This window comes from Pezoporus occidentalis, unplaced genomic scaffold, assembly GCF_034315485.1.
Source record: "Pezoporus occidentalis ecotype Australia unplaced genomic scaffold, CSIRO_AGI_Poc_V1 ctg118, whole genome shotgun sequence".
Classification (NCBI taxonomy): Eukaryota; Metazoa; Chordata; class Aves; order Psittaciformes; family Psittacidae; genus Pezoporus; species Pezoporus occidentalis.
The window spans coordinates 1665862-1688068 of NW_026912972.1; the positions used below are offsets into that span (position 1 = coordinate 1665862).

The 22207-nt window shown below is 44.8% G+C and overlaps 1 protein-coding gene and 1 pseudogene across 11 annotated transcripts in view; both read right to left on the reverse strand.

The window, feature by feature from the left end:
* Positions 1-509: 509 nt before the first annotated feature.
* Positions 510-2014, reverse strand: LOC134155862 (uncharacterized; annotated as a pseudogene).
* HDAC4 (histone deacetylase 4) overlaps positions 639-22207 on the reverse strand; it is a 214773-nt gene continuing 193204 nt past the window's right edge. For all 11 annotated transcript variants that reach the window (XM_062642742.1, XM_062642716.1, XM_062601716.1 and 8 more), the window contains 5 exons: positions 14835-14953; positions 12552-12685; positions 7865-7949; positions 6397-6538; positions 639-5903 (listed from right to left, as the gene is read on the reverse strand). In XM_062642742.1, the coding sequence (XP_062498726.1) occupies positions 5864-5903; positions 6397-6538; positions 7865-7949; positions 12552-12685; positions 14835-14953 (520 nt within the window). In that variant the 3' untranslated portion in view covers positions 639-5863. The remainder of the gene's footprint in view (positions 5904-6396; positions 6539-7864; positions 7950-12551; positions 12686-14834; positions 14954-22207) is intronic.

Genomic DNA, 22207 nt, shown 5'->3' on the forward strand with positions numbered 1-22207 from the left:
TTTAAGGTCCCTTTCAGCCCAAATCATTCCATGATTCTGCTTCTCCCATCTTAACTTGAAAGCAATACTGAGAACCTCTCCTGAGCCTCAGAGAGTGTGGCCAAGTGCAGAGGATCTGCTCAGATAGGGCACGGAATGATCTGTGGGTTTGGGGGAGAGCAGAACTGGATAATGAGGCATGGAAATGGGACTTACCCCGGAGCAGAAGGACATCTTCGGAGGTGAAGGCACTGGCTTGGGAACCAGCAGGTCTATACCCAGCTCAGGCTACAACGAAGGAAAGTATCAGCTCTATGATGCAGAAACCAAATGTCAGGTTTTCCCTCCATTCGTTTTCCTGGTTTTCACTCACTGGTGGCTTTTGTGGGGAATTCAGCTGCTCGCAGAGATTTCCTGCTGCAAATTCTGTTCTTCCATCTTTCATCGTGCACGTGTCAACACACACCTCGGAGCAGCAAGGAAATAGGGCAGAAGCTCCACCATGGGCATCCTTTGACCAAAAAGCCACTTCAAGTACTGAAGCCTTGTTCACGACCCCAAGAAACCACTTTGTTTAAAGTGGCTGAAAGCTCACATCCCGCCCCCCTCCCCCCCCCAAAGGCACCAGATGAAAAGAAGCTCAGCAACAGAAACCAGGGTGGTTCTATAATTAACTTTGTCTTTTTATTTACACCACAAGAATAACAAGTTGTCATAATGTGGTACAAAATACTGGACTCCTAATAAAGTTGAAATCGAAGTCGGTACTGTCAGAGAAAGACACCATTGGCCAGTTCGAAACAAAAAAGAAAGAGAAAAAGAAAAAAGGGAGAAAAACCCTAAAAAAAAAAAAAAAAGGAGCAAAATAATAATAAAAAAAACCAACCCAAAACAACAAATCCAAAACAAAAACAAGGAGGAAAAAATTCCAAACTCCATCAAGGAAAAGAAAGGACCGTCAGAAAACTTAGCACGAGGAATGCTACCATCACTTAAAGTAGGGTCCATACAATCTAAGAGTGAAACTGTGTCTAAATTACAGCGTAAACCGGGAGCTGCTACCAATGGTGACGTCATACTGAGCATGTGTTAGGTATAAAGTAGAATATAATATAGTTACAACTTTTTGATACTACATATCTGTAATAAGCTCTCGGGTGAATAATGTTTCGACCCCTTCCCCCCCCACGCCCTCCCCACCCCACTTTTTATATATATATTATATATATAAGTTTGTCATCCTCATAAATTGGAAAATAGCGCCTCCACTATGGAGCACAGAAAAGTGTTAACTTATTTCTTTCTTTCAATAGGATACTTCTTTCTCATCAATATCAAAGACAAAAGCGAAGGGCGGGCTGAGAACGAGCCCCACTCCGCCGCAATGAAGAAACACGTTTTCCTTTCGCTGTAAAGTCTCGTTTTTAAACCACAGTGTTGCACAGTACACGACTGCTTTTAAAGTGAAACCGAGCAAGAATACATCATGGAAAAGGAAGCTTTAGAAAAGTTCACGCAGCTGTGCTGAAGAGTTAACTCGTCAAAGTCCTCCTCATTCACCTCCTCGGAAGGAATGACTCTTAGCTGTTGCCAAAGGGTTGCATCCAACCTCCCCACCCGGCCGAGAAAGCAAAGCAAACCTCCCAACCCAAACGAAAAGGAAAAAACTAAAAACCCCCAAATGACACAGGCAGTTTTGACTTGGTGTGTTCTGCGTAGTTGCCCTAAAAACACTGTTTCCACATAAATACAATAAACTCTATTATTGGTAGTTACAAGTGCTAGATAAACATCTTTTTCTTCTTCTTAAAATGAGAAATGTTTAAGTAGTCCTTTTTCATCTTTTTTTTTCCTTTTTTATGTATTTTTAACAATAAAAAGCACAATTTCTCAGTTAAGTCCAGTAAGACGCAAAAAAACCCCCTTCCCACTCTCCTTCCTTCTTCGCGTGTAGCTGTGTGGGTGTGTATGCGTGTGTGTGTGACAACAACATCCCGACCTTTCGTCTCCGCAAATGCCACGACAAGAAAAACATAACACCCCCCCCCAAAGAAAAGAAATAGTCAAATAAAAGAAAACCAACCCAAAAAACAACCCCCAAAACCACACGTTTTTTATCCTTTTCTCATTTCTCAAAGCTGCCAAGTTTGGCGTGCAAAATCTGGGTACAATATAAAGACATGCCAACCTTACAGACCATGCAACCTCGAGGTGTAGGAAACTTAAAAAAATAGATTCATATATATCTTTATCTATATATTTATATATAGCAATGCCCGGAAAAGATGTGGGCCCAAAAAGGTTTACAAAAGGAAGAATGGAATGAATACATGGCTGTGACTACTAAAAAAAGGAATGTTTTGTATTGAAAGTAAAAAACAAAACACAAATCCCTCCCCACCCCAAAAAAACAAACCACCAAACCCCAATGATTACTTGTGTACTGCAAACTGGGCCTTGCTTCTCTGTAAAGAGGACTGAAAGATGCTCCTTTCTTTCCAAGCAGGTGCAAAGGATGCGCTGGGAGCAGCGCCGTGTTGGGATGCAGGAGCATCCTGGGCTCCCGCCACAGCAAAGTCATCTGAAATGAAGAAGCTAATGGCTCAAAAGGTGAATAAACCTCAAAACAAGGGCTCTTTCCCCCACTTCTCTGAGCCTGCACTGGCCCTGAGGAACATCCCCCCTTGCATAGGGAGAGGGCACCGCTGCAGAACAAATTCACGTAAGTGGGAGTTAGGAGGAGATGAGCTTTGATGTTTTGGGGAACGGCGGAAAATCTTTCCATCCCTGGCCAAAAGCTGAGTGAATACGATGGAAAGAAATGATCCTGACAAGCTCCTCTGATTCCCACAAAGAAACCGGCTCAGCATGGTCAGCAGGCAGCTCTCGGAAAACACGGAAAGAAAAGCAATGGCTTTGCCACAACCAAGAGGAGAGACTACAACAAAGCCCCTCTGGGGAAGAGCTGACAAGAGAAAGGATGGTGTAAACATGGTCGTTACTGCCCACAGCGTGTACACGGCGAAAAGAGAAGTTAAAGTCAGTTCACCAGATTCGGCAGTCAGGTTCATTTTAGATCACAGCAGCAAAGTGGTCAGTTGAAAGAAACAAACCCCCAAAACCACCACATCTCCAGGTACCTCTTGTTTTGACACAGGAAGATCATTTCTAGACTATGCTGTGGATGGTCCTACACGACCGAAGCTATTCATAACTCGAACACGTACTTGGGTTTGCAAACCTCAAATACAGTAGTGTCTGGTTTGTAAATTGCATTATAAAGCAAGGAAGAAAACACAAAAGCCTCTTGCATTTGCTCACAACGCTTCCAATTCCTCCCATGAGAGCGAGTCCTGAGCGGAATGAAAGCGGCTGCTTCGAGAACTGGAAGGAAGGAAGTTACTGGAAGCAACCCCGTCAGTCATCATTGAAACAGAATCAAATGAGAATTAAAGAGAGAAGCTACACTTGGTTGTTGGGAGGAGGGCTGTGTGCTATCCTACACTGCTGTAAGAAGGCACGCGTGTCGATCCGGGCTCCTCTAAGCTGCTCCAACTCTTCACGGCAGGGCTTTGCTGCTTCTCCCCTTCCTGTCTGCAGGAATGGGGAAGGGGGCAAAAATACCTTCAGGAAAAGTTCTCCAACCCTACCAGCGATGGGAAGAAGAAGAGGAGAGAAAAAGAGGGAGAGAAAGAGGACACAGGGAAGTGTGCGTGCATGTCTGTGTGTCCGTCTGTCCAGTGGAGAGAAAATGCCAGCTGTCCCATGAGTGTCCCACAAGCCTTTCCCAATGGTAGGCAGCACCAGGAGCCGCCTGTAATCCTGGCTTCGATCCATGTGGAGGACAAAGACATCACCCATGGGAACACTACTATGTTGAAGGTAAGAAAAACTCTTATTTTCTTTACATAGCTACTATAACAGAACTGAGGCAATATACAGTCGGCGGTATCATTATACAAAAGAGCCCATCCCGGTTCCCTCTTCCTTGTTAAAACGCACCCATTGCGGAAAATAAACCTCTGCCACGGTTCCTTACGCCTGCAGAAAGCTGCTCACTGTCCAAAAGACTCAAGGAAAAGACAAACCCAAAGGAAAAATAAACAAGGCAAAAAAGAACGTGGAAGTGAGAAAAGTGGGAGGGGGGGGAAAAAGGGGGGTTCGATGCTATTGCCATTCGGAAACGAAACCTGCCAAATGGAAAGTAAATGTCAGAGTCACACAAACAAGGCTTCTGGAGGGGTTTGATATAAAAATTAACATCAAATTCATAGTCTTTGTTATAAAAAACTTTTTTTCTCTCTTTTTGTTTTGATAGAAAAAGGATCACAACTAAAAACCTTAAATTAAAATACAAATGTTTTAAGGGTAGTTGCCCAGTGGCTTAACGTGTTGGCTTTCTGAAACACTTCCCAACTTGTCATCTCCAAAGTCCTCAACTTTCAACCTGGATCCTTTTCCAAAAGCACCTCTTACATTCCAATTCACAAAGCTGTCTCTAAGGAGCTTTCCAATGGCTACTGTTAAAGAGTATGCATTTATTAAACGTAGTTTTCTATAAATGCATCATAAATATTTTGTTCTCCGTAAGAATCCGGTTTTCTAAGCTTGGAATACATTTGGAATATACATTATACACATAGATAGAGTTATACCTAAAAATTTAAGCAATATCTCATGCTAGTTGCTTTTCATAAAAAGCATTCCAGTCTTAAATCCTGCAGTTGTAGTCTAATACATGCTTCAACAACCAAATTGAGAAGTTCAATTCAGAGATAACGTAGAAGAGAGAAAACGTTGGAAAAGTGGGTTTAAAAATGGCTGAATTTCAAAGACCCAACAGTATTTGCCACTTTTTTGGCAACTACCTTAACTTTTTTTCTTTTTTTTCCTCTTTTTTATCCTTTTTTTTTTTTCTCTTTAAACAGCAATGAAAGAAACCAAAACAAATCCAAACTTGGAGAGAGTTTTTGGAGACGCTCTGTTCAGTTGATGCCTGCTTCCCACCACCATGCCAGCACAAGCCAAAAAGTCATCTTTCCTGATGGCAGTTCTTGGCTTTCCCAAGCAGAGGGAAAAAACAACTATTGATGAACTGCTGTGTTCTTTGTGAGTGTTTTTGTGTGTGTGTTTTTACTTAAGGCATTGTTCCTCAAACTTCAGAAAATCCAGCTGCACCATATCCATCCATTAAAAAAAAAGGCACAAACTCATCTTCAGATGGCTTTGGAGACAATAAAGCCGACTCCATCTGGGCTACCATTTCCCCCCTTTCTCTTTCCCTTTCCTTTCGCTGTTAAGATGAGTCCCTCTTTCCCTGTCCCTCCCCGTTAAAAAGACACCATCTCCCATTGTCCTGCTTTCAACAAGCACATCGTTGACTCACAGGCAGGCAAGAGCCATTGGAAAAATCCAAGAAATGAAACTACACGATGGGTTCGAGTGGTTCAAGCGGAGATTGCTGAATCGTGGGTGATCAACTTGGAAAGCACCAGTTTTACTGTAAAGGTTTGTTTTCTTTCCGGTTGCGGTGTTCAATCTTCGATTTTGTCATTTCTCATCTCTTTTCGTTTTATGGCAACTCTGCCAAAGACTTCACGGGCTTTGTTCCTCTTTGCTGCTCCCACTGAGGACCAGAGGAAAAGCGCCCAGTGTCAGTCCTTTACTGCTCTTCACCAGCATTTTTTCTGTTTCAGCAAATAGATACTGTAGACGCATATAGATATGGAGAGATTGTTTTCGGTTGCTTTGTTTTACACCTGGTTGTCCTTCTGTATTCTGGAGAAAACCATGACAGGACGCAGGAGTAACAAGAGAAAGCCTCTTGGCAGAGCTTCAAGACAGAAGACGAACAAACAGGAGAACTCCAGCTGGAAGGTGAATGCTACAGGGGAGGTTCCTCTTCCATGGGTTCATCATCGGGTCTGAGCAATTGCACAGCCAAGAAGGTAGGATGGGAAGGGGAGGGAAGAGAGAAAAGAGAGTTGAGCATAGAGCTGGACAATTTGTGGTGCGAAGTTTCATGCTTTATGTTCCCATCCCCTTCCCACCCAGGCAGCTGTGCTCAGCTGCCTCACCTACAATTACAACTTGACACCAAGAAGGGGTTTTAGGCAATCTGTGCAATGCTAACATCTCTTGCAGCAAAATCATTTTCCTCACAGTCTAAACCCACATTCAGCTCCAGGTGGAGCAGAAGGGTCAGGCACAGTATGCATCATACTAGGGTCAGGCACAGTGTTCATAGCTCTGCTGTTCTCCTGCAGCCCAGGAAGTCTTTAGAGAACCGACAAAGTACGGGAGATAAGGGGAATGTGTGTGCAATAGTTGGAAGAGGAGGATTAACCTAGAAGGCTGCCCACCACAGCTCATCCTGACTGCGAGATGGGACAACAGACGAGAAGGAAAGCAACTCACCTCTTCTCAGCTGGCTTCACGCCTACTGACAGAGATGCCATGGCTGTTACTGTCTCTGCCTCCTCGTTCTCACACTTCTGAGCCTCAACCAGGGAGTACCCCACCGTGGAGGCATAACGCTGGAGTGAATGCCAATACTTGCCTGGGGTAGAGGTGGGAAGAGAGGCAGTAAGGTCACCTGCGCTGTTATAGGTCCAGCATCACATTCCCACTTTCCCAAGCCCAAGAGATAGCTGAGAACCACCTGGGAAAGACTCATCGTGCCTATGCAAAATGCAACCCTGGTCTGCCCTTTCTCTCTCTCCTCAAGAACTATCTTGGAGTCCCAGAAAGCTGCAGGTTCCTGGGAATATGTGTCAAGGGAGACCTCAGCTTGCAAGGCAAGGACAGAGAGACCCCTGTGAGCTATATGCCACACTACTCTAACAACAGAAGAGCTGCTATGTTTAAACCCTTGTCCTGTCACCACAGTCCCTGATGAAGAGTCCCTCTCCAGCATCCTTTTAGCCCCCTTCAGACACTGGAAGGCTGCTGTGAGGTCTCCATGCAGAATGTACAAGGAGTGTCAGAGGTGAGGATCCAAGCTGCACAGAAGTGCAGAGAATCCCTCTGCCTTGATGAAAGGAGGTACTTAGGTGCTTGAAATAGAATGACATTTCCTTTTTCCCTTCAAAACCCTCAGAAACATTTAGACATAGAGAAAAATAAGCAAGGGTGGATGGATGTAGTCCAGATTTGGGCTGGATATCTGCATTCAGTTGCTAACTGCCCCATTCTTTTTGTGGGCAAATCACCCAAGACTGAAGAAGTTTAAGCTGCATTTCTTTTTTATGGTGGAAGTTTGCTACCTTTTTCAGTGGAAAGAGCACAGGAAAGCTTTAGAGGGAGAGAACGAAGAGAGACTAGCCCCCTCCAGCCTTAGACCACAAACATCTGAAGTGGGAAGATGTCAGGACATAGCGGTGGGATTCCCATGTTACTCCATCCCCCAAGAATGTCCCTAAGAAAGGTTCAACTACAATGATTTCAACCTCCCCAGCTAAATAAACGTAAAATATCAGCAACTTTAGGCCATACTCTGTTGAACTATCCATTTATAACTAATGGGTGCCACCACATCCAACAAGGCTTAACATCACTCAGAGATACCTGAATTGCTTTTGAAGGGATAAGAGCCCGCTCTAAGTGCAGGGCAGCCTGTCCCTTACTGAGATTTTAGAGGTTTTAGTACTAATTCTAAATGCTAAAGCATTTCCCTGAATCAAGATCTCACTGTGCATTGCTTGATCCACTCTTGCATGAACAGCAAGACCAGCTTGCAGCTGCACAAATCCAGGTCACAAGGGCAGTGACCACCCATAAACTAGGACAAAAGCACACAGTGTTGCCAGTATGATGGAACAGTCAAATGGGTGTCCCACAGGGCAGCCCAGCTGGAAAGCAGCTGGGTGACTGGGGCTATACTCACTGTGTATCTCGATTACTTTCTCCATTGAATGCACGGCATTAGCATTTGCTCTCTGCTGGAAAACCTTTTCTGGAAGAGGGTCGAGCTGGGAAGAGAAAGGAACACGAAAGAAATGTTATCTCAAGAGACCAGGTGCCTCCAGTTCACTCCCCTGGTTCCTATTTCTCCACCTTCAGTTAAATAGGAAAAATACACAAATACACAGACTTCCAAAGTGCTCTTGTGATAGTGTAGTCTCCTCCACCCTGATGTTCCTCCACACATAAAATGCTGCAGCTCAGGAGCTGTGCAGCACAGAACCTGCTGCAGCCACTGATACAAACTCAATGTAGAGGCACTGTTACACAGGCAAGATAAAATAAGGCCACTATTACTATTATATAAATACCTAATTCAGTGTATTTACTCTTACCCCCCCCCCCCATTCTGAAGATGGGGAGCTTCACTGAGCAGCTTGCCACTGCTGTGAAAACGGACTGCTCCAACTCATGGGTGTGAATTAAGCCCATGGGTGTGAATTAAGCTCTCCTGGTGAGGAGCTGGTTTTGCCTCTGGATCTATGTCTTTGTCAGAGGTCCCTGTATCCCAGCGGGATCAGTCAGAGAACACACACCTCTGCTAAGTGGTGCTGGTTCATAGCGGTAGCAGAGACTGATGAGCCCACACTTTGATTAGCACAGCTGGTTTAAATAAAGACATTAAATTGCTCCTAAATTAATAGCACTCAAAAGCCAGAAGCTTCTGCAGACTTGAGACTTGCTATATAGAAAAGGAATGTCCAACCTCAGTGTGTGTGTTGCTTGGTTTTGGATACAAGCTCTCCTACGACGCAGGATAGGGCTGTCCTTTCAGTCTGCAGTCAGGAGGTTACAGAACTACCTCCTGACCTACCAGGGATCCACTTCATCTTTACATCAGCATGGGCAAATGCACTTATGGTGACTGACAGGAACTCCAGAGCTCCCTTCAACAACGAAGGACATCACTTTTCCCATTTCTTTTTAGAGGCACAAAACTGCTCTGGCAGCCAGGGCAAAGGAAAGGAATAAGAATGAGGAAAGTGGGAGAGCAAGAAAAATGCCCTCTTCATTCTTGACAGCATTCCCTCCTATTTTCTAGGAGATAGAAAGCTCTGCTTGTATCCATCCCAGCCCCTGCAGCCTTTGGTCAATACAGAAAGAGAGAAATTAGATCAACCCCTGTGACAACTATACTCTTCTGTCAACTTTTCTGTTGCCCTTTATGAAGTTATTAAACCTTTGACTGTTGTAGTTACAATGCTTTGATTCACAGGAGGCAAGAAACCTGGACTCAAATCAAACTAATGCACAGCTACTTGTGGTTCGTTTGGTTTTGAAGACCCAGCAAAGACCCTAAGATCCATTTCATATGGCTCCTGCCATCCTTTGGAAACAGCAGCAGCAGCACAGTAATGATAAAAAGGTCTTCCAAGGGGTGGAGATGGGGTTATTTGCTTTCAACAGGTGACAGGGTGGAGATTCCTGGTTTCTTCCAGCACAGCAGAGGTGTCTGCTTGGTAAGTAAAGATGTGCCAGCAGAGTAACCCTATTTGGTCACATACATGGCCAATGGCTTGGATTAGACCTCTCACAACCAAGTAAATCCTCAAGGTAAAACTTCCAGCAGTTCTGATGCTCTCCAAAGCCCATCTTTTGTTTCCTTCTTTCCCCCACTGCTGCTCCCACTTCTCCACTAAGAATATGAATTCATCACAGAACTCCAAAGCAAGGTATCCAAAAGAAGGGATATTCTTGTGTTTGAAAACAGTGGCCAAGGCCCAATCAGGGCTATTCCCCAGCAAAGCAGCAGACACAGCTGAACAGTTAAAAATAGACAAAACTGACAGCAAAGTTCAACTGCGACTCGCGTTCAAAGCCAAGAGAAGCTCCACCCAAGAGATGTGCTCTTATGACCACGTGGCAGCCATTCGCTAGGTCTTCATGAGGACTGGAAGATGCTCCATTCCACATTTAATAATCACAGATGGTGCTTTTTATACCTCTCTAACAATAACACTGGTCAAAACTGGCTTCTGTACGACAGAAGTGAAGGCAAAAGCAATTCCTGGACGTATCTTTAAGTAAGAGCTTTCTAACGCCTCTCAGTCCATTTGATAGAAAGCAAGCAACATCAGGCAGCCCAGCCACACATGTAAACCATTTCCATAGCACACTCCTCCCCTTGAAGTAACTCACAGACAACAGCTATCCTGGAAAAGGGAGGAAATACCTCCAGGCCTTAGGCAAACGCTTTACGCCACTGCTTATTTTCACCTTCTTGTTTATTTGGGATGATGCCTGGATTCACCTCCTCATGATTGCTGCCTCCTGTGCCCTCCAACCCTGCTATGAGAGGCCCCTTTAAGTCATGCCGGTTTACTGGTCTAAATTATCATCAGCACATCTTCCCTGCATCACAGAACAGCTTGGATTGGAAGGGACCTTCAAAGCTCATCTAGTCCAAGGACACCTTCAACTAGACCAGGTTGCTCAGAACCACATCCAGCCTGGCCCTGAATGTCACAAGCCCATCCTTGATTTTGCAGCTGAAGTTGTGTTAGTGTTGCACAGCTGAGTTTGCAACCAAAGCAACGTACATTCATTTGCAAGCCACCTTGCCCTGCACTAACTCATTTCACATTAAAACGATCTGCTGCGAAGCTAATGCTCTGGTTTAATTTCCTGGACAGTTGGGAACAGGACAGCTCTTGCCTTTGCCTAACGCTGCATAATGTAGGAGTTTTGATCTCCGCCAGTGAACGCAGACGCACTGGGGACTGGCACCATTCCCTTCATTTCCTACCATTCCCTGTGTAACTCCAGCATGGCTCTTCAGGAAGCAAAGCTCCCAGCAGCCCGTCGTGGCCACAGCTGGCTGGCCATGTGCATGCATGCAAGAGCCTCTTCACACGCCGTACATCAAACTGCATCAAAGGGCCGCGGGACAAAGCAACAGCAGTTCCCTCCAACTTCCTTGTGTTAAAAAGAGGGTATAAAAGAGCTTGATAAAACTAGTGTTTCCTGCTTTTTGATGTGGGGGTAAGGCAGAGAACATGACTGTGATCCCTGCACAGCCTTAGAGCCCACCTAGGAAAAGTGAAAACAGGTCCATCTCCAAGTATTTTAGTCTCTCAGAGCTGCTCTGATTCAGTGATGAATAAAAATGCTTTTTCACTTTGAAGGATCATTATTAGCTCTAAGTGAAACTACTCAGGCAGTTGGCAGCAACCAAGCTATTGTGAGTGCTGAGAGGCTAAAGCCTCACACTTCCAAATGTGTTTGTGGCTTGGATCGGACACTTATTTATTGCACACAGATCCTCACACCAGACTGCAGTCACCTGCCTGCATCATAAGAGCACGTTATGCAAGAGGAATAACATCCTTCACATGTTATTTGTTCTGTCTCCCCTTCAAAGGGCATCTTGCATTAAAACCATCTGCATCCAGAGAGGCTGCGGAATTGTCTGTGGTGACAACAGTGCCATCAGCTGCCACCTTAAGAGAGATGGGTGCTGCAATAAAGACTTCACTGCTTCCATGCTGATGCAGTAGTTGTCTCCTGAGTTTTTCGCTGTCCTGAGAGCTGATCACAGGCTGGCCTGTTGGATCAATTACCTGTGCTGAGAACTGCCAGGCCAAGCACAAGGAGCAGATGCTCTCTGCATGCTTGGAGATGGGATGCTGGATGATAGAAGCAGATGCTTTTGATGGATTCCAGCTGTTTTACCTCTTGGACTGGTTAGTGAGGTTTCCCCAGGCACTGCTGTCCTTCATGTGCAGTGTGGATACTACAAGACAGAGCACTTCTACAACAGGCTGGAAGTAAAACATAGCTGATCTGCACCTCCACACAGATCCTGTGCCCTGCTTGTGGTGGCTCACCACCATCCCCATAAGTCAGCTCCTGCTGGAGGCAGACCCTGAGCTGAAACACTGCTTGGCCTCTCCTCTCTGTGGTGCTGCACCGTCAGGTGTTGACCACATCCTCCCTCAGCTCCTATCCCCAGGGGGTCTGAAGCAAAGGTGGTGATGAAAGACCCTGGATGTGCTCTTCAAGGCAGGTGAAAGCTTTAGGAGGAATTGCCTCCTTTTACCAGGACAGGCAGGGAGATGCCTTGTGGAAGAGACCACTGCCTTCAGAGGTCATCTCTGCAGCCTACTCATGTCTTGCTACTATTACCCTGGACTTTGAGATTTGTTCTTTATGGAGGGCAATCTCTTACCTGAAGAGGCAGCCTAAAAATATTCAAACACATGTACTTCATTCCTCTCTGCTGCCCCTGCCTCTCCACTAACAACATGAGTTTATCACAGACCTCCAAAGCTGGGTACCCAAAACAGGCCATTAATGCTGTCATGGTAGGGGCAAAACCAATCTTTAACACTGTAGTACTAGAGGGGGTCTGCAAAAAGATGAGCAGGCTTGGACAGTGAATTCAGAAAGCAATTCAAACAGTTCTCAAAAGAGCAGAAAGCAACCTATTAGCATAAAGAATAAACCCTAATTCAATTCTTAGTGGTTTCAAGCCTTACAATACACATTACCAAACACAGGTAGTTAAATAAAGCATGCAGTGTTTAAATCAATGTGTGTCAAAAGGACCCAAAACAAGGGCAGAAATGAGGTGGAGGTTGTGGCTCTTGGTTTTTTGCATGTCTCGGTACCTCGTTTCCCAGCAAAGCAGAAACACAAGCTTCGGAGGCATCACAAATAGCCGTCAGGTCGTGGCCTCCTTCAAGAGCCAGGACAACGCGCCCCCCAGCCAGGCCCATCAGCTGCTTCGTCAGGTACCCGAAGCCTGTAACGAGGGAAAAGAGGAAATGCAGGAGAAGGGCAAAGGCTGCGGCTGGAATCAGGCTCCTGGCAAAGGATCAAAGAATTATAGAGAGGAATTACATCATATTAAAAAACCACAAGGGATCTGAAAGGACTCAACACATAATATAAGCCAGGTTGGATTTTAATATGCTCACTGCAGAATTCCAGCCACGGTTCCCTGCTGGACTGCCTCAGCTGTGTGTATGTATCGGGATGGATCTGTATCTCCCCCATGAGCTGCAGTGGAGTTTATCCCAGGTGAGAAGCAGCACTGTCGCCCCTACCTCCCCTCAGTGTCCCAAATTAAATATCACAGAATCCCAGCCCTGTCTGGGTTGGGAAGGACCTTAGGATCATCCAGTTCCAATCCCTGCCACAGACAGGGACACCTTCCACTAGAGCAGGTTGCTCCAAGCCCCTGTGTCCAACCTGGCCTTGAACACTGCCAGGGATGGGGCAGACACAGCTTCTCTGGGCACCCTGTGCCAGCGCCTCAGCACCCTCACAGGAAAGAGCTTCTGCCTAAGAGCTCATCTCAGTCTCCCCTGTTCTGGCAGGTTAAAGCCTTGTCCTGTCCCTGCAGGCCCTTGTCAAAAGCCCCTCCCTGGATTTCTTAGCAGCCCTTTTAAGGTATCAAAATAATTATATATAAAAGAAATATATAAAATAAATAATAACTATAGCAGTGAATAAGTCCTTTGGAAGGAAGGAAGGAAAGAGGGTGGAAGGAGGCAGCTTTATGCCCTGCTTTGGAAGATGCAGTCAGAGCAGTCATGGGGGGAGGGAGGAGGAGAAGGGGAAATCAGTCAAACTGCTGCTGGTGCTTTCAGCTGCAATAGCAGCATCGCAGTGCCCCAGAGATATTTGACATCTAGTTCTTAACAGACGTTTCTTCCCATATATAATATGCTATAAAAATTCCTGGGGCAGCCGGGACTTTGATCAGATGACACACAATACATTTCTACCCTTTAAACAAAACAGAACCAAGCTGCGAGGGTTTAAAGAACATGGCCTCAAAGCAGCATTCCCCCCCCCCCCCTCCAAAAAACCTCAATGCATCCAAACAGAAGAAAATCCAGGGCATTTCTCCCCCCTATCCATGCTTTCTGCTTTGTAGTGACCTCCACGAGTGCCTTTGTGAACTGGCAAATTAACAGCCAGGCACCAAGATTCATGGCTGAGCCCATAACATTTAGTGTTAGAATAGCATTTAGAGTAGTAGAGCATAGGTAATTCAACAAGCAGGTAAACAAGACATTGTCATTACAGTGTTTCTGGATACCTTAAATAACTTATTTCTTGTAAATCTCTCTCACTTTATTCCTATAGAAAGTTTATAGGCTCAGCTACCTTACAAGGTTCTCAAGTTTACTGCAGAGAAGAAGTTTCCTGGCTGAAACAAACTCTTCAAAAGTAATAATAAAATCCTTTTGCAAGAACAACTGTCCTCTCGTCTGACTGCAATGAAACGGTGCTGGGTATAAGCACAGCATGACCAAGGGAAGGAATTTCAGTGCATCTCCTGCGCAGTGTATACCACCACAGATCTAAAGCTAAAGGGAGGTTCTTGTGGGCCTGTATCATTGCTGCAAAGGTGAAGAACAAAAATGTTCGACTCTGTTTTTTAATATTATATTTATATAATTTATAATTTATAATTTATTATATTATAGAATCGATAATATAATATAGATTATTTAATTATACTCCATATATCCTGGAGGAAGGAATGGACTTCAGCTACTATTCAGAGCAAGGTGCCCTGTTTACATCTAGCATTGCCTCTTTCTGCAGTTCACCATTAGAACAAGTGAAACGCTGTGATTCAGCATCCGTCTTCCACATGTCGAGATGCGACTCAAATGAATTGGTAACTTATTTGCAGTCAAAACTGAAATATTCAATGCTTCAAGGAACTGAAGGCTTTAACCAGACCAAAATATACACAGTGCAGTGACAAAACACATCAAAATTCAAAGGAAAAGGCTGCAGGGTTTGCCATAGAAATGAAGGAGCTGAAGGACAGACCCCAAAATGTAAAACCTGCAAATAGTGTACTTTAGTCCCTAGGACAGCAGCAGTTTAAAGCAGTTTCAGCTCTCTGCTCTTGTAAATCCACAACTTACATTTTGCTGAAAGATTATATCCTCCAAGAGGTGTGGGATGGCCTTCAACCGCATCAAAACCAGATGACACCAGCACAACATCTGGGGCAAATTCGTTGGCAATGGGCATTACTACCGTTCTGCAACACAAAGTTAACAATGGCAGACATGTTATTTTGACTCAGAAAAACTTAAACCATCCTGAACAACCCCTTTACAAAACCTTGTGCTATCATGCCACAGTAGGAAAGCCCATCTTTCCTACTGAAAGGACACCATCCAGTACAGTTTGAAAGTCAACCTCATGTTAGTCTTAACAGTGAGGTCTATTATTTCCTCAACAGCATCACATTTTGACCAGGGAAATAAGTTGTCATACATTGTGTTTCCCATTTGGGATCATATCTTGCTTTGCACAAGGAGATAAGGAGAAAACAAGAGGGCCGCTGGCACAGGCTGAAATCCATCTAGGAAACCCATCCAATGGCTCGTGGTCCTTGTCTTCATGTTCTCCTCTGAAATTCCTCCTTTAGCCTTCACAGCACCTACAAAGCTCTTTATTTTTTCCCTTATTGCACTTTTCATTGACCATAATGAAAGGCTCGGGATGTCACATAGGGCAAAAAACTTTCATAGGCAAATACTCTACCCAAATACACCTCTGCAAGCTCGAGTTCCTCATCCTCTGACATTTTGTTCACTGCAAAAAATGGCCTGAATTGCTTAGCATCCATAAACCATCAGCTGTTAAGGCTGGTATTTAAATTAAACAAGAGGTCTGTGCCTGTTGTTTCTCAGCAAAAGGCCTTTTCCTTCTGGTTTCTCTCTTCAATCTACTCAATTTCTGTTCAAAACCAACACAAGGTTGCAAACACCCCACTTCTCAAGCCAAGACATCACATAAGTGGCAATCTGAGCAGAGGAACAAGTAGTTGCTTCTTCATCTAACAGCTCCAGCATAAACATGGCAGAACTGAAACTACAGCAATTAAAGAAGTCAAAGGAAGGGAGCTCGGTAATGAACAAGATGCAGACACCCACACTGTGCTCCGATCAGGCTGTTGGATGAACTCCTCCTCATCTTCACATCGGGGTACCTACACACAAGGGCTTGAAAGTTGTTTTGAAGTCTTCCATTGGGCACCGATAACAGTAGGAAATGGCGGAAAAGCGAGGAGGTACACAGATGGTTGTAAACCTCCACCTCAAGGCCCTTCATATAGAGTGGTGCTTTCCAAATGATGTGGTTTTCTATTAGAAATGAATCTATCCCTAGGGCAACCTGCCCAGTGCCATCCCTTGCTGGTACTGAAGACAAGAGCATTTCCCTATTTCCCCAGCCTAGGAAGAGCTGCTGGCAAGGTTAACTTTCTAATATATGGAGTTATTAATATACCAAAGCATGAACCTCTGAATATCTTTGCATTCACTTTTATTGAGTATTGTTGTTACGTAACAATCCAAAACCCCAAGAGCAAGCCGAAAAGGGTCTGTTTAGTGCTGAGCTTGCTCAAGTGCTATCAAGACACCCATAAAAATTCACATCTCTCACTAGAATGCTGTTAAATAGCCACGAGACACCTGCTGGTGTCAGCAACTTGTATTAGCCCCAACACTGATCTGAGCTGATGCCCAGGGTTTACTTTTAAATGGAGTATTAACATCTACCACTCAATAAGCTTCTTCTAGTGTCGGTCAAAACCATTAAGCAGTTTCCACTGCCACCACTGAGCAGGAAAGCACATGGCACATTGCATGGTCTGGTCAAGGCACTCAGACATCACGTAACCCAAAAGAAGCATGTCTTGAGCTTTATGTTTTGGCAACTGATTGCTGCAGTAACCCAAGAGCCTCCTGCAAATCTTTGCACAGACAAAGACTGAGGCAAAAGAACCTGATTTTCTTTCAATTCTTACAAAAGCTGAAAGATTGTGAATTCTTTTCCTTACGGTCGACAAAAATATGCTGAGTACAACTCACAGACATTTCAAGGAGAAACCACCTCCTTCACAAAGGACTAAAGCAGCAGTTTTGAAGCAAGCGCACATGGGAGAGTTCTATCTCCCCCCCACCCCCTCGAGCTTTGAAGTACTGCTGAGCTCTTGAATTCTAACCAAAGAAAAACTGCTAAAAGAACCAGATTTCCTCCCCACCCCCTGATATTGCCACAGGAGCTGCTAGTACCTCAAGTGATGTGTGGGATCACTACATGTTGGTTGCAGAGCAAGCCCAAACCTGCACTCCTGAGCTGTGGGCATGGTCTGTCCAACAGCCCCAAATCAGTAACCATTTCTGGGCTGCAGGACAGCTCATAGAACCCCAGCCTGGTTTGGGTTGGAAGGGACCTTAAAGCTCATCCAGTTCCAACCCCTGCCATGGGCAGGGACACCTTCCACTAGAGCAGGGTGCTCCAAGCCCCTGTGTCCAACCTGGCCTTGAACACTGCCAGGGATGGGGCAGCCACAGCTTCTCCGGGCACCCTGTGCCAGTGCCTCAGCACCCTCACAGGGAAGAACTTCTGCCTAAGAGCTCATCTCAATCTCCCCTGTTCTGGCAGGTTAAAGCCATTCCCCTTGTCCTGTCCCTACAGGCCCTTGTCCAAAGCCCCTCTCCAGGTTTCCTGTAGCCCCTTTAGGCACTGGAGCTGCTCTGAGGTCTTCCCTTAAGGAGCCTTCTCTTCTCCAGGCTGAACCAGCCCAGCTCTCTCAGCCTGGCTCCAGAGCAAAGCTGCTCCAACCCTCACAGCATCTCCGTGGCCTCCTCTGGCCTCTCTCCAGCAGCTCCATGTCCCTTTTGTGCTGCTGCCCCAGAGCTGGATCAGGACTGTGGGGGGGGTCTCACAACCTCTTATCAGCTCATCTGCTGATAGCTAAGCATGAATGAACAGGGACAGCCTGCGAGCAGTGCTGGTGATGCTCGACTGAAGGTCCCTGCGTGGTGACAGCGGTTCGAAGATACCCTCTAGTGGCACAGCCAACACACAGCCAGCACTGAGATTTCACCGTGAACCAAGGCTGTATGAACTCTGACCAGCAACTGCTGCTTTTTCTGTCCTGAAAGTGAATGCATTGATATTTCACAGCAGGTAAAATAAGCTGTTTAGAGATGTCAAGAGTTTTCTACAGTGTTGGACGGGGTGACCTTCCAGCTACAACTCGTTACTGCAGCAAGTACCCTCAACTCTGGGCAATTACTAGCGGTGGTCTGTATAGACACAGTCGGTTTTAACAGGTCCCTCAGATATTTAGGAAATGGGTCACAGGTCCCTATGCTTCCCCATCCAAGAGGAGCCAGGACAGACAGATAGTTTGTGCCCGCGGACGGGTGCTGCATGATGCCCATCCCAGACAGAACCTATACAGGAGCTATGTGTGTTGAGAGGAGAAGTGCAAGGTGACAAGGTGTCAGAATAAAGAAGCTAATGATGCTTTTGGTACCTTAACCATCACAAACTCACTCAAACACAACCACTCTCAAAACCAGACTTGAACCCTTTCCTTCATCCAATGTCTCCCACCCAAACTCTCTTGCTTCTGACTTTCTCCTAATTCCAGTACTCCAAACCTGCAGTCCCAACTCTGATGCTCTCCAGGTACGTAAAGCACCTCTATCTTTGGACATAAAACCTGACCCAGAAGGGCCAGAGCCCTTCTGCCTCTCAGCAGTCCCTCACTTTGCCTATCAATGACTATCAAGGAGGTGAGCAATTTTGTCAGCATCTTTTAATAAATGGCTGAAGAGTTATTCACTGAGGAATGAAAGGGTTTGGAACACTCAATATTCATTCAAGCCACACAGAATTTTTTAAGACACAAAGGTTTGTATTTCCTAAATGTTAAAATTTACATCCTAATGTAAAAGGGTTGTTTTGCTTCCTTAAAATAATCTAAATCCTTTCATTTCATTCTGATTGCAGCTAAGCTGAACAGCTCGGCATTAAACCAATGGCTGTGGAAAGCAAAAACTACCCCTCGTGTTCTGCAATCATTTGGGAGAGAGAAAAAGAACCCAAACAATGATTTTTGATGTGTTTTCCAGAAGACTGGGTAATTTTTAGGCTGCTATTAGCCAATTCACCAATTAAATGCCTAATAAATGACAGGCAGATTAAACAATCCTACAGAGGATTTCTTCTTGCTTTTAAATGCTCAATTGCAGCGAGGAAATTGGTGAGATTTAGAAGGCTGAACACTTTCTTTCCAGAGACTTTTTCCCTACTGTTGGCCATATCTATATCTGTATATACATCTGTATCTAACAACACGTTATCTGTTGCTCCTACATCTAATCCTATGTCCCTAAACCTCCGTCTTTGTTTCTCTAAGCAGTCACTGCCACGGCCATTTGCTATGTCAAAAAGGATCAGGAGTCTGAGGACAAAATCATCATCAGGAGAGCATGAAATGTGAAAGACAGAAACAACCATTTCAGGCAAAACATCATCTTTCCCGCCTCCCTCTTACTCGCTCCTGAAATGGTTTATGGATTGAAGGGAAAAACTAAATCCCCCCTCCAAATTGGCTCCTGAATTCATTGCATGCTTCAAGGCAGGAGGAGGGACCTTTCAAATATAGTCCTGGCTTTTGCTTCTGGTTGAGGTGTTTGAAATAAAACTACCATGGAATCAAGCTGTATTTGGAATTATAATTGTGGACAAGACCTCAGAGTAGGGGAAAAAAAGTCTCTGTGAGACAACACAACTGCTGGAATCAGCAGGAAAAACCTGCTTATAGTAAATTCAGAGTAAAACTCCCGTCAATAAAATAATACCATTGAATTTCACCAAGTAGTTGCTGGGTTATAAGTGTAACAGGGAACTAGCTGCAGTCCTTGTGGTTTTACTGCAGGTCTCTTAGCTGGGTTTGCACACTGTGCCTTTGAAGCCTTCCTGAGGCTTTCTAAAGCAAACCTGCTTTCTGCTTGTGTAACAAGTGAGGGAACAACATACCCTGGTAAAAAGAAGAAAGAAAACCCCCACGAACACACTGGATTTTACAACTGTTTGTTTCTATAACTACTGCATAACAGCACTTAACACAACGATGATGAGTTAAGGGCTTTTGAAACTACATACCCTGCATTTCTCACATTAGAGTTTAACACATTTCTGCCTAATCTGTGAAATCTGTATTGCCCACATACTTTAGCACTGAGTTCAGAAGCGGGACCTTTGCCCAGCCAATGGTCAGCTAAATTAGAATGTCACGCTGTCTTGCGCAGGCAGAGCCCAAGAGCTACGATGGGGATGGAGGAGCGCCAAGCAAACTCCCCAGATCCCTTCTGCACTTCCTATTAGTGACCAGGGTGACTCCACCCTATATCCCCCCCCCCCCCAAATACAGTAAACATGATATCACCCCAACCTTGAGACAGGGCAGCCAGTGATTTCAGCCCTCAGTTATGAAGACAATAAGCGACAAAGCGCATGGTGAGGCTGTTCTCTGCTCTGCGATAACTCTTGTTCTCACTTTAGAAATGGCTTAGTGGGCTTAGCAAATATGAAGAGGTCAGACTGTCCTGACCAACCCAATGCGAGCTGCAAGCACGGGGAAGCTTGTATCTGTAGAGTATTTGTCAGTAGCAAAAATACCTGATGCAAGTTACCCTCTGTTCTTCAGACAGACTAAAACAACACTGTAAAAGGGTTCCAGTGCGGGGATGATAGGATTCATTGGGGTTATTTATTCACACATCAGGAGACTTACTGCTGAGTACAATTATTAGTTCACGTGAGCACATGCTTTTGTCAAACCCATACACCAGCTCATCTTAAAATACAACCCAAAACTGAAGAGCATGTTGCTTGTTTTTTCTTCCGCTTTGTTTTTACATAGAAAGATGGATTTCTTCCCTAAAAGCAGACATGCACGTCAAGAGTTAAAGCTGAAGAAAAGTCTATCAGTATCTTTGCCTAGCTCAAAGGATTTCCACTGATTCCTCTGCAGACTTCAAAGCCTCACAGTTTGGCATTTGGACTGGTTTGAATTAAAGCTCGGTTCTCCGCTGTGAGTTTCCAAGTTCATGGTGAAAATGCCTGCAGCTTCTGGAGTTCATTATGGCCAATTTTCTTATCTTTTCTTCATCTTAGGTTTGATCCCCAGCAAATGCAACGTGGCATTCGATGGGGTGGAATAACAAGGTGCTGCCTTGAAGGCATGCATTGTCTCAAGGGGCTAACACAAGAAAAGAAGGAGGAAAAAAAAAAGAGGATATATGACCCATTCCCTTCACTTTCTAACTCTCAGGGGACTATAAATTGCAAACTTCAAAGCATTATTTTACATTAAAATCAATAGAAATATTCGGGGGGGATGGGGGGAAATGTTTTTCAAAGAAGCTGGTTAAGATTTAAAAAGGTCACTTGATAATGTATTATCACGACCAGACTTGGCATAAGATGAAAAAACCCATCCAATTTAACTTCTTGACTGAAGGTGTGCACATGGGGCAGACTAGGGGAAGTGCTACCTAAGAGGATGAGTCACAACATCCCTCAGCTTCCCAACATCCCCCACCCCCCAACCCCCAAATTAGGGCTGTGACTAGCTCCAAAATATGCTCCCCAAATAGCTGCAGTCTCTGGGCAAAAAGACACCAGTGCCTGTTAAGGAATGGTTGGCAAAGGTCTCACTGTGCAGACGGAGCAATTTTCCAGCAGCCTTGAGACTCAATTAATGTTTAATAGCGAGTATGTTAACATACTTCTAACTGGTCTCTTTCTAATGAAGAGATCAGTCTTGTTGACTGCTGGGATAAACAGACTTCCACTTTGGAGGAAAGTGCTGCTTTCCTGTAACAGGAATAAAACAGCAAGACAAATGACACTTACTTGACTAGATGTGATTTTAAACTGCACACGTTCTTTGAAGGCTTTTTAATGGCAGGCTGAAGAGTAAAAGCTCTTTTTGCTCTCTATAATGGAATACAAATACGTGCACAGGGAAGGACAGAAAATAATGCTCCCAGATTTTTAATGCTCTTCCATGAAGGCCAGATTTCATTCACATCCCATGTTTTGGCAAGTGCGTGTCTCTGTGAATGCATGCAGGGTGGTCGCCAAAAGTGCGCTAAATCTGGTTTGAGGACTGAAAACCACTTCAACCCATAGCTGTTAAAAGACAGGCCAGTTGGAGAGGATGAACCCCCAGCACAAGGGCTGGGGGGTAGAACTGGATAGCCTAAGAAAAAGAAAGCCTCTACATCTGGCAGGTCAGGGAATTGGATTTGTTCTCCTGGAAAGACTATCAGAAAGGGAAATGTGGTCTCACAGCGGCCTCTATTCACTACTGCATTACTTACAAGTTCTCCTCCACCCACAGATCCACCTTCATTTCACCTTGGTATTATGCTGCTTCCATCGTTAGTTTTAATACCCTCCTTTTCCCATTCTCTGA